Source organism: Falco peregrinus, chromosome 3 (genome assembly GCF_023634155.1).
Source record: "Falco peregrinus isolate bFalPer1 chromosome 3, bFalPer1.pri, whole genome shotgun sequence".
In the NCBI taxonomy this organism is placed as follows: Eukaryota; Metazoa; Chordata; class Aves; order Falconiformes; family Falconidae; genus Falco; species Falco peregrinus.
In genome coordinates this window covers 56,980,487-56,994,508 of record NC_073723.1, presented here as the reverse complement: position 1 = coordinate 56,994,508, position 14,022 = coordinate 56,980,487, and the positions used below count along the sequence as shown (strand labels likewise).

The 14,022-nt window shown below is 43.8% G+C and overlaps 1 protein-coding gene across 2 annotated transcripts in view; it reads left to right on the top strand.

Moving 5' to 3' along the window:
• Window positions 1-3,992, top strand: part of CABLES1 (Cdk5 and Abl enzyme substrate 1) — an 81,633-nt gene extending 77,641 nt beyond the window's left edge. For both annotated transcript variants that reach the window (XM_055800718.1, XM_055800717.1), the window contains one exon: window positions 1,202-3,992. In XM_055800718.1, coding sequence (XP_055656693.1) covers window positions 1,202-1,342 — 141 coding nt within the window. In that variant the 3' untranslated portion in view covers window positions 1,343-3,992. The remainder of the gene's footprint in view (window positions 1-1,201) is intronic.
• The last annotated feature ends 10,030 nt before the right edge of the window (window positions 3,993-14,022 follow it).

Genomic DNA, 14,022 nt, shown 5'->3' with positions numbered 1-14,022 from the left:
TGTATTTCTTTCATCAAGTTAAGCTTTTGGGAAAGAAAACTTAAAAGAAGTGTTTGCATTAGAAAACCTCACCCCAGCGTATTTTTTTGTAGAGTACAGTGTTTGGTCTTTCACCTACTTCATGTGAAAGAGTTAACAGGGGGGAGCGTTGTTCCATAATCCTTCACCAGCACTGAGATACCAATCTGATTTAATGCTGCAGAAGTTAGGCAGGTAGCTGAGCACTTGGCTACAACCAGCTCACTCAGTTCAGGAGACGGGAACTTGGTTGGGGGCCAGGACTGGACTCATGCCCTTCTGCCACAGTCACAGAGCTGGGTTGACAGTTTGTTAGAAAGCCCTCTGAACAACCAGAAGAAAAATCAACCCAGTGGGAGCTGGAAGATCTGGCCTCTCTTGCTATCCTGAATCATCATTCCGTCCTTAAGACACATTGAGCTTTTCAGTGGACCCAGTGGGCAGAGAAGTAGCAAGCCAGGGAGATCATAAGAAGAGGTTGTGGGGAGGGGGGCTAAATATCCATGAACAGCTGCTTGCCTACTTGTAGCATCCGAATCCAGTGAAAACAGCAGAGCAGATGGGAGGTTTAGTACGTTACAGCAGAAAGCCAACTATAAAACCCATTTCATCCCCCTTGAGGAGAGTAGTTTCTGTTACTAACTGTTCTTAGGGTTGTTGAAGATGACATCCTCTGCCTCTGAGGTATTAAGATCAAATGTATCTAATTGCAGCAGAAATAATTTTCCCAATAGGGCGTTGTAACACAGACTGATGCTGAAAGCAAAATCAGTGATTTCAAGCAGTGCAGGGAGTTTGTGGGCAGTTAGGAGGTGCATGCCTTCCATTACACAAGTGATTTCAATGTTTGTGTGAAGCCAGGAGTTCCCTCTTCCTGCAGTGATAATCACTGTGATCATTAGGAGATGTATCTGCTGGAGATGGAATGAGTGAAATGATGAACACGTCAGAAATAGCATGGCTGGCTGAGCTTTGCGTTCACAGTAAGGAGTCAGTACATCCAGTTCATCCCGCTCTCATTTTCTAAACCTAGAGCCATGCAAGGCCAGCAACGCAGAGGTTTAATGACAGCGGCACGCACGTTTTGAATAATGTTATCTTTAAGAAAGCACTAGAAAGTCAAATCCTCATTCACAAAGACTTTTTTTCTTTTCTTTCTTTTTCTACTTGTCTGTCATTGCAGAAACTGGAAGAGAAGTTCCGGCTGAACAGGCGAGAGCTGATCGCCTTCGAGTTCCCGGTGCTGGTGGCCTTGGAATTTGCTCTCCACCTTCCTGAGCATGAAGTGATGCCACACTACAGACGCTTGGTGCAGAACTCCTAGCACTGGCTGCCCTGCGGGGAAGGGGCTCCCGACTGTTCCCGCTTGGCTCTCCTGAGCCACAGTTACTACTGGAAATGCAACATCAGACTCCTAACGCTTCACTCTCTCTCCTCAAAACAGTTTTTCTGGCAACATATAGCAAACACTGCATCAATGTAAGACTCTCAGCTTGGACAAATTCACGTATCGTTACTTTCTCAAAGCAGGTGAAGACTGAGCTGTTGGTAAATGGTTAATGTGCTGAAACTGGGTGGCGACTGGGCCTACCTGTGGGGACTGCAGCTATAAAAGGTGGCAAAAATTGGAAGGGCAGCCTCCATGACCACCCCTCTCTCCATCACACAAACCCTGGAAGCCCACGTGAGTGCATTCTCATAGTGCTTTTTCTACAGACCTGCTGCAACTTCCAAGAGGACTTCTTAAAGTGAAAAAGCTTTTAAAGAGGATATCTTCACTGTGTCAAAAAGAATGTGCCAATCTATTTTTGTATCAGCAATTGAAAGTGCACTTTTTCCTGTGGGGTGTTTGTGTGTGTATCCGTGTGTGTGTGTGTGTGCGCAACACTGAACTGATCTCAGTCCAGGTGGTTGGCTTAGCTGTTTCCAAGTGCATCAGTTACCGATGGTGAAGATCAAGGTGACCTTACGTGTTTACTTCTTGAAAAATGTAACTACTGGAAAAGTGTTAAATGGGATCATTTTTGGACACTTGGTTTTTTTATTCTCTGGTCTTTCCAGCATTGTACCTTTGAAAGGATTACACCACTGCTACTATGAGAGAAGGATCAGCAACTGACTTTAAGTTTTCAGTCACGTTTGTGATAAAGATGAAAGCATTAGTATGAGATTTCCATGTCATGTTTTTTAAAAATATTTTGTGTTAAGCCACATGCGTATTTTTAACCTTCGCACTTTTCCCACTGTGGAGATGGTTAGACTTGCACTCTGTAGTGTTGTATTTCTGTGCTCTATGTTAGAGTGCGTAATAAGCACATTTATTGTGCTCTATCTTAAAACAGTGTTTTATTAAAAAAAAAAAAAAAAAAAGAGTAGGGCTCAGCAGTATAACAGGTGTCTTAAGGCTCCAACAGCAGGGGCATCAGCTATTAAACTTTTGGTTTTTAACAGAATTGACTGTGCAAAACCTAAAATCAGTGCCCATTGAAGTTAGAGGTCCAGTTCCTTTAGACTTTTCAGTACTGGAGTTTTACAGTAAAACTTCTTGCAGCTTCCCTGCTTCTGACTGGACACCCAGAAAGCTGGAGAGTTTCATCCAAGCTCCCCAGTGCTACATACACACTAAGCTAGCGCCATGCTTACGGACATTGTTCAATTGCTGTTATCCTGTGGGATTACACCCCTGTCCAATCTTCTCCCACGCTGGTTCACTTAACAAGCCTTGCCCTTGACATGCCCCACATGGATCTGGTAAAGTCAAATATACTTACGTTTATGGTAATTATATAAAATAAATAATAAACTCAGCCGTGAGACTTTAGCTGAAGCCTTACCTTTCTTAAGTTTGGGAGTGCTTGCTCAGAGTATGGAAAGGGCTTGTGAGCAGATTGTAGAGAAGTGGGACATACCAGAGGATATAAACACACTAATGCTTACTTTCTTTCGCTCTTACTTTAAACAGTTTTATTATTTCCTTCAGTTAGGCCAGGAAACATCCAGTTTCTTTACCAGCTTTGACTCCTTTAAATTCTAGTATGAAAAACACCTGTGTATGATTGCTCTACAGGATCTGCAAAGGTTACTCATGTCAGGACAAATGGGAATTCGTTTGATGCTATTGCTCTCCCTCCATTTTAAGGGGGAGAGTGACTATGGTAGCTTACAGTTACTATTAATACTTATCTAATTACTGATATAGATACATTCCAACAGGAATAGGGAGGAGGGGGTAAAGAGAAAAGCCTGCACTTAACCTCCCCAGTGCAACACCCCAGGCCGCTGCATCCCACACGTTGTTCAGCCAATTGTGGAGCTAGGGGAGGGGAGCCCTTGCCAGCAGCCTGCTCCCTCCTCCTCCTCCTCTTCGCGGCCCCCATGCAGCCCAGGGACAGAGGATCCACGAGCCTGGAGCATGCCTGATGCCTGCGGCTGCCCTGCCGGTTTATTCAGTCCCAAAAGGCAGTGTAGTTGACCTACAAGCCAAAACGGTCTGCGGGTTTGCTAGGAGGGCTTCCATCCTTGACTGCATCCCTTTCCACTGAAGTCGTGTATATACGTTCAAGATTTGCTTCTGATTGCAGAGATCTGTTTCTAATAGTGACCACTCAAGGCTAAGCAGAAGCTTTACTTTTCTATAAAGGCTTCTACCTTTTGCTTTTGAGTCTTGATTTTTTTTTTAATGTTGCTTTATAGTATTGCAGGGAGAAAGCAAATTGTGATTGCAAGATGCAGACTAAAGAATGACAGTCTTACAGTAGTCTTTAGAGACGCTATTGAATCATGCTGTCACATCTTTTGTCTTCTGTGCTGCTACCCAACCCTGATCTACAGTTTACACAGATTTCTGGGATGAAATCTGATTGCTGGAGACTTTCTGCTTTTTTTTATTGTTCCTGTTGTTTTGGGGGCGGGAAAGGGTTTCAAAGTGATGTTCAGTTACAGTTTGAATGTGGAATAAACACTTAAGATGTTGATTATGTTGCACTGTTCACTTAGGAACGTATATAAAGCCATATGATGCTAGGTCTCAGAGCACAAAGCTTGGTCAGTACAATTATGGTTAGGACAACGGGCAGGATTTGCCCCCCTTTTCTCCTCAACCCTGGGAATTCAGGCTGAAGTGGTAGAGGAAATCTGTACCAAACAAAAACCATGTTGATTGTTTTTCCTTTGTCTTACATGGTAATGAGTGTTGATTTACAAATGATTTTAGGTTCAACTTCTAATAGTTTGGAAAAATAATCCATTCCATATCATTTGTTCTGTTTTGAAATTATATACTGTACACTCTACCATGCAGAGTTTATTCCTTTTCTAAAAAAATAAATAAAAGTTTAAAAAAAAGCTTGGAAAACCCAGACTCTTTTCCACCAGTGACAGTATGTAAAATGATTCAGTTCGCTCATCTGTATGTGCCTAATGGCTTTGGTTTTGTCTTCCTCTGGGACATAAAGCTGCTTATTAAGAAGCCAGTGGTGGGGTTGCCCAAGGGCCCTCGCCATCTCCTGGCATTCATCTCCCTGCGGAGCCCTCGCTATCAGGATGTTTCCTCCAGCCAAGATCTTGGAACTTCTTCCCAGACCATTCTTTTGGGTTGAGTTTTTTAAGCCAGTTTTTTGTAGCACCAGCTCCTCCTCCTGGAGCTGCCAGGCCCTGGTTCTCCCAGTCCAAACCATCAGTGTGCAGAAGGACAAGGCACAAGCAGGCTCCTCAGCATTGCTCGTGTCTCACAACCCCTTATTCACTGGAGATTTGGGATATGTCATTTTGCTTTAGTCTAGGTGGTAGTAAAATTTACAACTGGCTGCTGTACCAGTTGTAGTTCACAAGCAGCTGCTTCTGCTTGGGAGGTTGAAAGTTCAGTTTTAGACATTTATGTGCCCACACACCCAATTATCCACCACTTGTTGGCATTCAAGCCGGTTTTTTCCACCTAGGACAGCCATTTATTGTGCATTTTCATTCCACATTAATGAAGATACGCAAAAGGTTTGGCTTCCTACCTCCACTCATCACTGTCTGGGTTCTCCAGAGACCCTCAGCGGTAAATCATATTTGGGGCAATATGAACATTAGCTGGATTTACACAGAGCCCAGAACATACAAATATACAGAAAAAAGCTTTTGGAATCATTTTCCAAAACTACTCACTTAACAGGCAATGGCTTCTTTGGGTTAGTCTATAACATCTTTAAATGATACGACTTCAGCTAACTGCTCCAGCCTCCTAAAATAGGAGCCCACAGCATGTGTCTTTCCTGGAAGCAGTGAGTAGTTTGTTAGGAGATAGTAACACTCTCCCACGATGTTAAAGGAGTTTGGCACGAGGCCCCACATTAAGCATTGGAGGGGAAAAAAAAAAAGAAAAAAGGAAAGGTAAAAAGTAGTTTAGCGAGGTGAGACACTGAGCAATCACAGCAGCAATGCCAACATCACTGGCTGAGACTGAAATCTGTCCCGAGTTACACCTTTGGGGAGGGAGGGAGGGAGGGAGGCAGATTTGAACTTAATTTGTTCATCGTCCATTGTAAACCTTGTAGTGAAGAGGAGAAAAAAAAGAAGAGGAAAAAGAAGCTTCAGGAGCATCCCTTCAAAGTTGCACACAAGCGTAAAGGCCTTTCTGAGATCCCAAACCTGGCTTTTTCCCACCAGCCCCACCGATCCCACACAGCCAGAGCTCCCTGCCTCAGCCCCAGCCTGCTGTCGGGATCCGCGCCGGGGAGAGCTGTCGCTGTAAGAAGAGACCTTGCCCAGCCCAGACCCCAGCAAATGCCAGGACCAACAGCGAGAGAAGCGACACATATTAGTCTGCTGCTGGGAAAGAGCAGGAGCTCTGAGCCTTGAAATGGCCGGTAGACCTTCAAAGCAAGGCGGGGGGGGGGGGGGGGGGGGGCGGGGGGCAAGCAGTGGCAAACACTTCCCCTAGCGAGAGCTAAATATTGGCTATTATCATGAATTAATTTGCCTTTTCTACATGTTCCTCTAACCTGTCATACACCCCTTTCCATAGTCCCATCATCTTAACCCAGCTGGGACCCTTGCCTCTGCTACACTGATATGCAGATGCTCCAGGACTTAATTTCTCAAACCAGAAGAAGCCTTCTAGTTGGCAGTCAAATTTCATTGGCAACTGATTTACAACTTTTTAAGCTCATGTCAGTATTTCATCTAATGTGAAACTGAAATCTTTCCTCTATGGAGATTTTGTGATGGGGATGTTCTCAGCAGCAGCTACTAGTCTTAACAAAGTTCTGGCATGTAGTTTGACGACATACTAAAAGAAGAAAAGAGAGGCAAGAAGCTCCAAGAGCTCCCAAGCACAGTGAAGTGTTGCTTTGGCTAATGTCAGTGGGTATGTCCACCGAGGAAGAAGCGGTGCAAGCCAGGTTTTCAGAACCACTGACATGAGACCGGAACTTCCCTCATTTTCAGTTCAGCAGCAGGCATGAGCCAGCCTTTATACGCCTCCCTCTTTCCTGCCAAGCACATACAGACACCAAGGGCAAGTTACCTTCTTCCTCGCTGCTTCTTCTACCAGCAGCTGGAGGGTTGTTACTTTCAGAGCTGACTGGGAGAGCAAGAGCATGAAGAGGCAGAAGGGCTCATTTACAAACCAGTATTAACCGCCCTGTGTTCACAAACACAGCCTGGGTTACCAGGAATGGATTCTGTTCATTGATTTAGGAGAGGGAATATTGGGATTTTGGCTTTGTTTTTAGTCTGTGCTTTAGACAAGCTTTCCTTCAGGCTGAAGCCTTGCAGCAAGGAAAGATTTGGAAACATCTGGACTACTGCAAGCCACCTGTTTCTCCTCTGTTACCACACCAATTATTTGTGTTGCCCACACGGCTGCACTGCGCTGAGTTTTTACAAAGGGCAAAGGCATTATATCACAGCATGAGAACAGCAGGCGCAGCATCAGCTTTTAGTCCCTCACACCAGAAGTCGAACGGGTCGGGTCCCTGTTCTGGTCCCTAAATCTCTGCCCACCTGTTTGTGTATTAGGAACCCCTGGGAGTGCACAGGTCTCAGCTCTTTCCCCTTCTCTCACACTTAGCCAATCGTCACATACACACAAATTAAAATAAAAGGCAGATAAGATGGCAAATCTCAACATATTTATAGATTGCTAAAGAAAAAGCAAGCTTACCAAGTGGTAAGCACAAGAGATGCATTGCAAGCTGGTCTGCTTCCCCCTCGCAAGGAGCACACAGGGCAGCCCTGGCTGGTAAAGCAGCACACTCGTGATGTCCTCCCGACCCCTCCACACCTCAGCAGGGCCTTGACTAAACTGCCATTACAGATGGGGAGGAAAGATAATGCACCAGGAATAGATTCAGAAGAACGCAGAGCTGAACAGTCGGGCAGGCTGTGTGAGAGAGAGAGGAACAGTTCATGAAATTATAAATCTGCAGAAAACAATGGGAGCGTGTGGTTTCTGGCAGTATTTTCTGCTGGCAACCAAAGAAGCCTGGTTGCATTTTTTTTTTGTTGTTAAAAAAGATAAAAACCTAATGTAGAAACATAGTAGCTGTAAAGTGTTAAAAAGATGGATAAAGAGCTTTTATTTCTAAACTGCTCTCAACCCACTCAGAGCAAAGATGAATTGTCACCATCTGAGCTGGATTAACAGTCTAGACGGTGCCCCAGTCCCTCCCACTTGCTGGCAGCTGGATGTCCCAGCAGCACAGCACACGTGAACACCCCTAAGTGGAGGTCTGAACCCCAGACACCTTCCTCACACCACCCCACATCCGTGGGTGAGATCACAGCCAGCAAGGCAACTGACTCCTGTCGATTAAACTGCCATGTGCAGCCCCTTTTAATCGGGAAAGCTCTGTCTTCAGTGCAGGGCAGGAGTGCGCAGTGGGCCTGGTTCCCACCTGCATACATTGGCTGCTTTTTGGTTGCACGTTGGTGTCAGACCTGGCTGTGCACCCACTCACCACCCATCCGGCTTTCCTTTACGGGGAAACCCACAGTGCTGGCAAGAAGGGAAGCAAGGGGCCATCACCACGGTTGTCCACATGAGCATCCCTAGAGGAAAAGGGATGTTAATCACATGCCCACCTAAAGAAAGGAAAATTGAAGCAATGATTACCCACTCATCATCATCATCTTCATCATCTTCATCATCATCTCTTCTTAAGAAAAGGACCTCTCCTCTCCCACACTAGCTGTGAGAGGACTAAAAGTGTGCTGAACAGCGTGCTTGAAATGCAGTTATTAGCAATCTTCCTTCTGCCTTCAAGGCCAAAAGTGAGCTGTTCAGAGAGGGCTAGGTCTGTGCTCCGACCTCCTGTGATGCAACCCACAAGCTACCTGCACTGTAGCTCCTCATGGAGCACAAGCATTTTAACAAAACATCTCAGTATGATTTAGACATTTCACATGGACAAAGCCCAACACATTTCCAAACATCAGCAGGTTGTTCCAATTTCAGTCATTTCTAGTTGTGAGCGTTTCTTCTAGCCAAAGCTAGACCAACTCAAGCTTATAAGCAATCACAGGGCATTTACATGCACACCTTTCAAAAGCCCGGTGTGCTTTTTGAAGCTCAATATTTAATGCCTGCTCCTGGAGTGACATCCTCCCAGCTATCTTGAAACATCCTCCAATGAGCAGCAGAGACTGGACACCAATCAACAGCTGGGATATTTCCATGGGCAAAGTTTACAATGCACACAAAGCCAACACCAGAACTTCAAAGTGCTCATCTCCCATGACAACCTGAGAAGCTGATTAACGTTTTCTGAATCCAAGACCCTGCAAACTGTCATCTGCCTTCCAGGGTGACCTGTGTATCATCTTGTTTCTGTACAGGTTGGAGTTGAATTAAGACAACAATCTACATAGAAGAAAAAAAATGACCTTTCTTTGTCCAGAACCCAATCTTTTATTTCCTCTAATCTGAGAAAGAAATACCATGCCAAGTTAGACCTCTACCAGTCAGTGGAGCATACAAGGTAACTACATTCAGATGTACTCTCTAAGGAACATTCAGATATCACAGTTTAAATTACAGATCATGTAGATGGGTTAAGAACTATGAGATCTTGTTTCTTCTTTTATTCCGTGTTAGGTGCTTCTCACTTGACTGCTGCTGTTTAGCTGTCTGTTTCTTTTTCTTTATTATTTTTTGGTTCACCTTTTATTATTTTAATAAATGCAAAGATAAGCAGAAAGAAGCTGGTGCAGTGCTGGGAGTTGTGTCTGGCTAACTCTTTCACACGGTGCATCCGGAGCTGCAGACTCCAATCTTCATCTGATTTATTTTAAAAGCCTGCTGTGTCCATTAATGGAAAATTGGACTCTGTTCAGGCTGTGATGGTGTCCATGGACAGGAAAATGGAAAGTTTCAGATTAAAGCTGCAGGAGGCCAGGAAGAAAAATATCTGGTGAATGTAATTGATGGTGGCAGCACAATTATTATGCACAAATATTAAAGAAATGGCAGTCTGTGACCCAAAGCAGAGCCTTAGTTAGAAAGATAAAGGAGGGTAGCATGAAAGTCTGCAAGGAAGGCCATGGGCTGAGAAATAGAAATATTCCTCACCAGCAGGAAGCCCAGACACTTTGCAAAATCGATCTTTTGAATGTATATGGTACGATATCTATCACTGTGATGTTAAATTTGCTAATCATCCAAGTTATTCTTTCCTTAATTTCTTAAAGATCTGAGACGTAGCTGATGACATTTGAACTTCCCCAGTTCACTTTTGTACTCATCACTAGGGTTGAAGAAGTGGTAGGAATCTCAGGGACATCGATCTGTAGTTCATTAAAATAAGCAGCTGAGTAGAGGGAAGAAGTCATGGTAGCAGCCTTTACTGGAGACCTTATCAGACATTGGAGCAGCCCATCAAGGTGTGTGGAAACCCATCTACACCTGGGTTGCTGCTGTCCACGGAGCAGAAGCGTGCAACTGAGCTTAGATCCTAGCAATGGGGTTCTTAAGGGGAAAAATAATAAAAAGCTGGAAAAACAAGCAAAATTGCTGCTCTCAAACCTACTGATTAATTTAATAACAATATTGTCCTCATATGATTTGTTTTGCACTTAGCAGTGTAGCAATAAAGTAAAACAAATATTTATTTTTAGCGTAACTGTAACTATGGTTATTTATATAAGACTACTATAGAATATAGGAGGAGATGAAACCAGTATGATGAGATGGAAGCATAATGGATTCTACACCAAAAAAACCCCACCCCCAAAACTTCAAAACCTTAAAGAGTGCTTCGGCTGAAATCTCATGCCATGGCCTTGCTTTATTGTTTGCTTTTAAACCATTACATGAAGAATAATGATAGAATTCTATAGCAGGAATGTATTTTTGGAGTGGTTCCTATAAGTCCAGATAGACATATCTCCAGCCCATGAAAGAATTTGTCATGAAGTGAGTTCATAAAGTCTTTCAGTGAGACCAGCATGAAAGACATTGGCTCTTCCAGAGTATGTTCTCTTCCCTCCTTTCCCTAAAAAACAGGAACGCTTGCAAAACCCTTCCAGTCTTTACCTTTGGATGAAGTAATTGAGTGGACTGGGAGCTGGTGCAATATAATATTCCATTATTTCCCTCTTCCCAGCTGAATTCACAGCCTAAGACATTCCCATCAGCACAACCATCTATCTAAGGGAGCTGCATCTAGCCTGAAGCCCGTACAAAGTGAACAGAGTATCACGATTGATTGAAAAGAAGTTTTAATTTGCATCAGTGTTAAAGAAGATGTGGTTTATTAACTCACAGTGCAGAACACGGTAGCACACCCAAGTTTCCCCTGGTCTAAAAACCTGTGCCCATTTTCCCACGACCTGCTGAAGCCCCACATGCTGGCACTGAGAGGTTACACAATCATCTCAGCTGTCTCCCACTGCATTTGTGCCTTTAAAACTGACTTTCCATGGTTTCAAAGAGGAGTTTGAACCAGAATGGTGCCCTCATGTCACATCTTCAGAAACAAGAAGAGTGAAAAACATGAGAGAGATTTTGAAGGGAAAGGGGAAGTTAGTTTCTAGCTCTTACACCAATTTCTGTAGCAGGAGGTTAAGGGTTCATCTGTCAAAATTTTCAGTGCCGCTGCCTTTGCACTTCAGCAGTTGCTCTGGTGAACTACACTGCTTTTCTCCAAAGATTTCTGAATCACAGAGGGTTTGTTTTATGGGTTTGTTTGTTTGTTTGTTTTAACCCAAAAGAAAACAATACAGTTGAGTTTTTTCCATCTGAGAGGCTGCGGTAAGCAACTTACCCATACAACACGGCTATTCACAACACAAGCCATTCAATTCTTTGCTCAGCAATTTCAATATTCCACTTTGAATACAGCTGAGCCACATGAAATTCTGTTGTGTAAGGCTCTCCTTGAAAGTAGAGATTTATTTTCTTTGGTTACAGCTCATCAAGTCTTGAGGCTACAACCATCTGTGTTAATCTCTGCACAGTCTGTTCTTATTCATCATCAATAATAAGCCCAAGGAGCACCCATGCTGAAGACAGTATGAACAGACAAGTATAATAAAGAAATAAAAGCTGCCTTGCTGAAATTTTTAGCTTCTGTGTCTATCCTACATCCTAATTCTTTGCATATAACTGGAGACGTTAAATGAGAGAAAACAATTAACTCTGTCCTGAAGGAGCATAATGTTTGAAAGAAAGTTCAACTCCATTTTCCGAGCAGCCATCACTGGAGTGATTTGCAGATCTCAGTCTTTGGCAGTGGGACAGCCAGAAGCAGGATGGCAAAGAGAAGCAGCTGAATGCTGTTTTCTTCTGCCTGCTAAAATTTATTGTGTCTCTTACGCTACAGCTATTGGGGTGTTCTCCCCTATGCTGAAGTTTGCTACACAAGTACACCGGGTCATTCAACTGCTCGCAAGAAAGATCCAGGGCAATGCCTGCATACAACTTTACCTCTAGCTTGATCTCCAGTAACACTGAAAAGGGGTTGGCACGTCTGTCACTCAGCTTAAATGAAGAAACTCACTGGCCTGGTCACGCTAAGCACCCCGGGCAACATGGTGATAACCTTTTTGCTGGCACTGGACTGCCCGCAGGGCTGTAGACTTACGGGGATGGAGGGTCTAAATTAAAATGTCTTCTAATTGCTCTAGCCTGAGTGAACTTCATTTGCTAACTCGTGAACTTGTGGAGGTAACTGGCATGTAGGCACAGGGACCCCTCCACTGAGAAGGCAAAAAATAGGCTGATTCCTAAGCATCAGAAAGGGAGAGATGACTCCTTGAAAGAAGTTTTCCATGCCTTGTTTGAAGCCAAAGCTCATTCCTTGGTGTCCCAGAAGGTGCATGATGGAGAATGAGCAAAAATCCCGTCTGGTTCCCAGCTCCATCCAGGGCTAGAGGGGACAATTAGCAAGGCTGGCTTAGTCTCCACAGCTTTCAAAGGAAGGTCTGAGAAATATTTGCCTTGCGGTGTTTCCCACCCCAGTCAACAAATATTTTCCGTTTTTGTGATGTGACTGCTAATTACAGCAGCTTAGTTCTTACAGTGGGCATTCACAGATCTCCAGAAGATTTCTGCTCACCAACAACTTCATGCTTGAACCATAGTCCTTTTAGCAGAAACTTTAGCCCTCTTGTTAGTTTATCTGGTCTTAGTGATACTCCTTCTGCACTTAGGTATGGCAAATGGTGTTCCCAGCTCTCCACCTTTCCTTTCCATCTCTGTTGCTTAATGACTTAAGGAGCATAATTCCAAACACATTTCTCAATGTGAATATCCATTTCCTCCAAACAACATCAAGCCTTCTCCTTATCAGTTTCGAAGAGGTTGTGCTGGAGGCTTGTTTTGTTCAGCCAGCTTGCCTCAGGCAGGCACTGTTCCTACACAGTATCACAAGGCACGGGATGCCTGCAACTCCAGCATAAACAAACTTGTTGGTGCACCAGCTTTCCTCATTGGCAAGGGGTGCAGAAATCAGAAGTTTAAGTGTAAACACGGATCAAAGTCCTGCAGGAAAATGGGCCTTACACCTGCTTCCCAAGAGGTATTGACCCTCAATTACTTGAACCAACATTAAGTCTTAGGGTAGAGCAACCACCTCGTCACCAGCCTCATCTGTAAAATGCAAGTTTGCCTCCCTCGCGAAATGACATTTGTGGGGAGTCAGGAAAGATACGGGACTGCTAATGGCAAACAGCATGAAGAAAAGTTTGAGCACTCTCAGTTCCTGATGTTACACAGCATCTCCTAACAGTCACGTCTGTGAATGCAGTCATGGGATTTCATCCATTGCCGGGCAGGAGTGTTCAGAGAGGCTTGCGCCCATTTTGCTATATTCTTCTATATACAAGCTTCTCTATACAGGCAACAAGCTGGCAAAACTGAACAAGTTCTGAGCTATATGTTTTTAAACCTTAAAGACAGAGCATAAGAAAAAATATACTAAGTATGCTTTCAGTGTGGTTTTCAAAGAGATTTTGTGTATCATCAAATCAAGAACTTAACATGCCAGCTGGCTACCCCCACCTATTCTGCAAGCCAAGATATTCATTAAAAGGTAGAAGAGCACTGTGTGACTGCTTCCCATCCCAGACAGTAAGGAGGAGGTACACTCCCCACCTCAGTGATCAAGAAGAGACAGCACAACCTTTTCACCAGCGTTCTTCCAAAACATAGTCAATTTTTTAGCAGAAATCAAGGCTTACACAATGCCACTTGCAAAGCATAGTTAAAAACGGGTTAAGCTTCTCAAACTGGGCAATTAATGTGGAAATGGTTACACAGTCTTCTTCATGGGCTCCTCTAATTCTTTTTGGGACTAAACAGACATGTATTTGTAATATAGCTTAATAAAAAGAACCTATGAATAAGCAACACATTTTTCAGCAGCAACTCTCTCCCCATTTTATTATCTTCTGGTACAAAAGTATTTTGGCTTCAATTTTTTTCAGTCCTGTCCCCAGTCTCCTTCCCCATACGCAGGCCTTCTTTTCAAACAAAATGAGCCTGTCCTTGTGTCTGTCCTCTGGAACAGGATTAAAGTT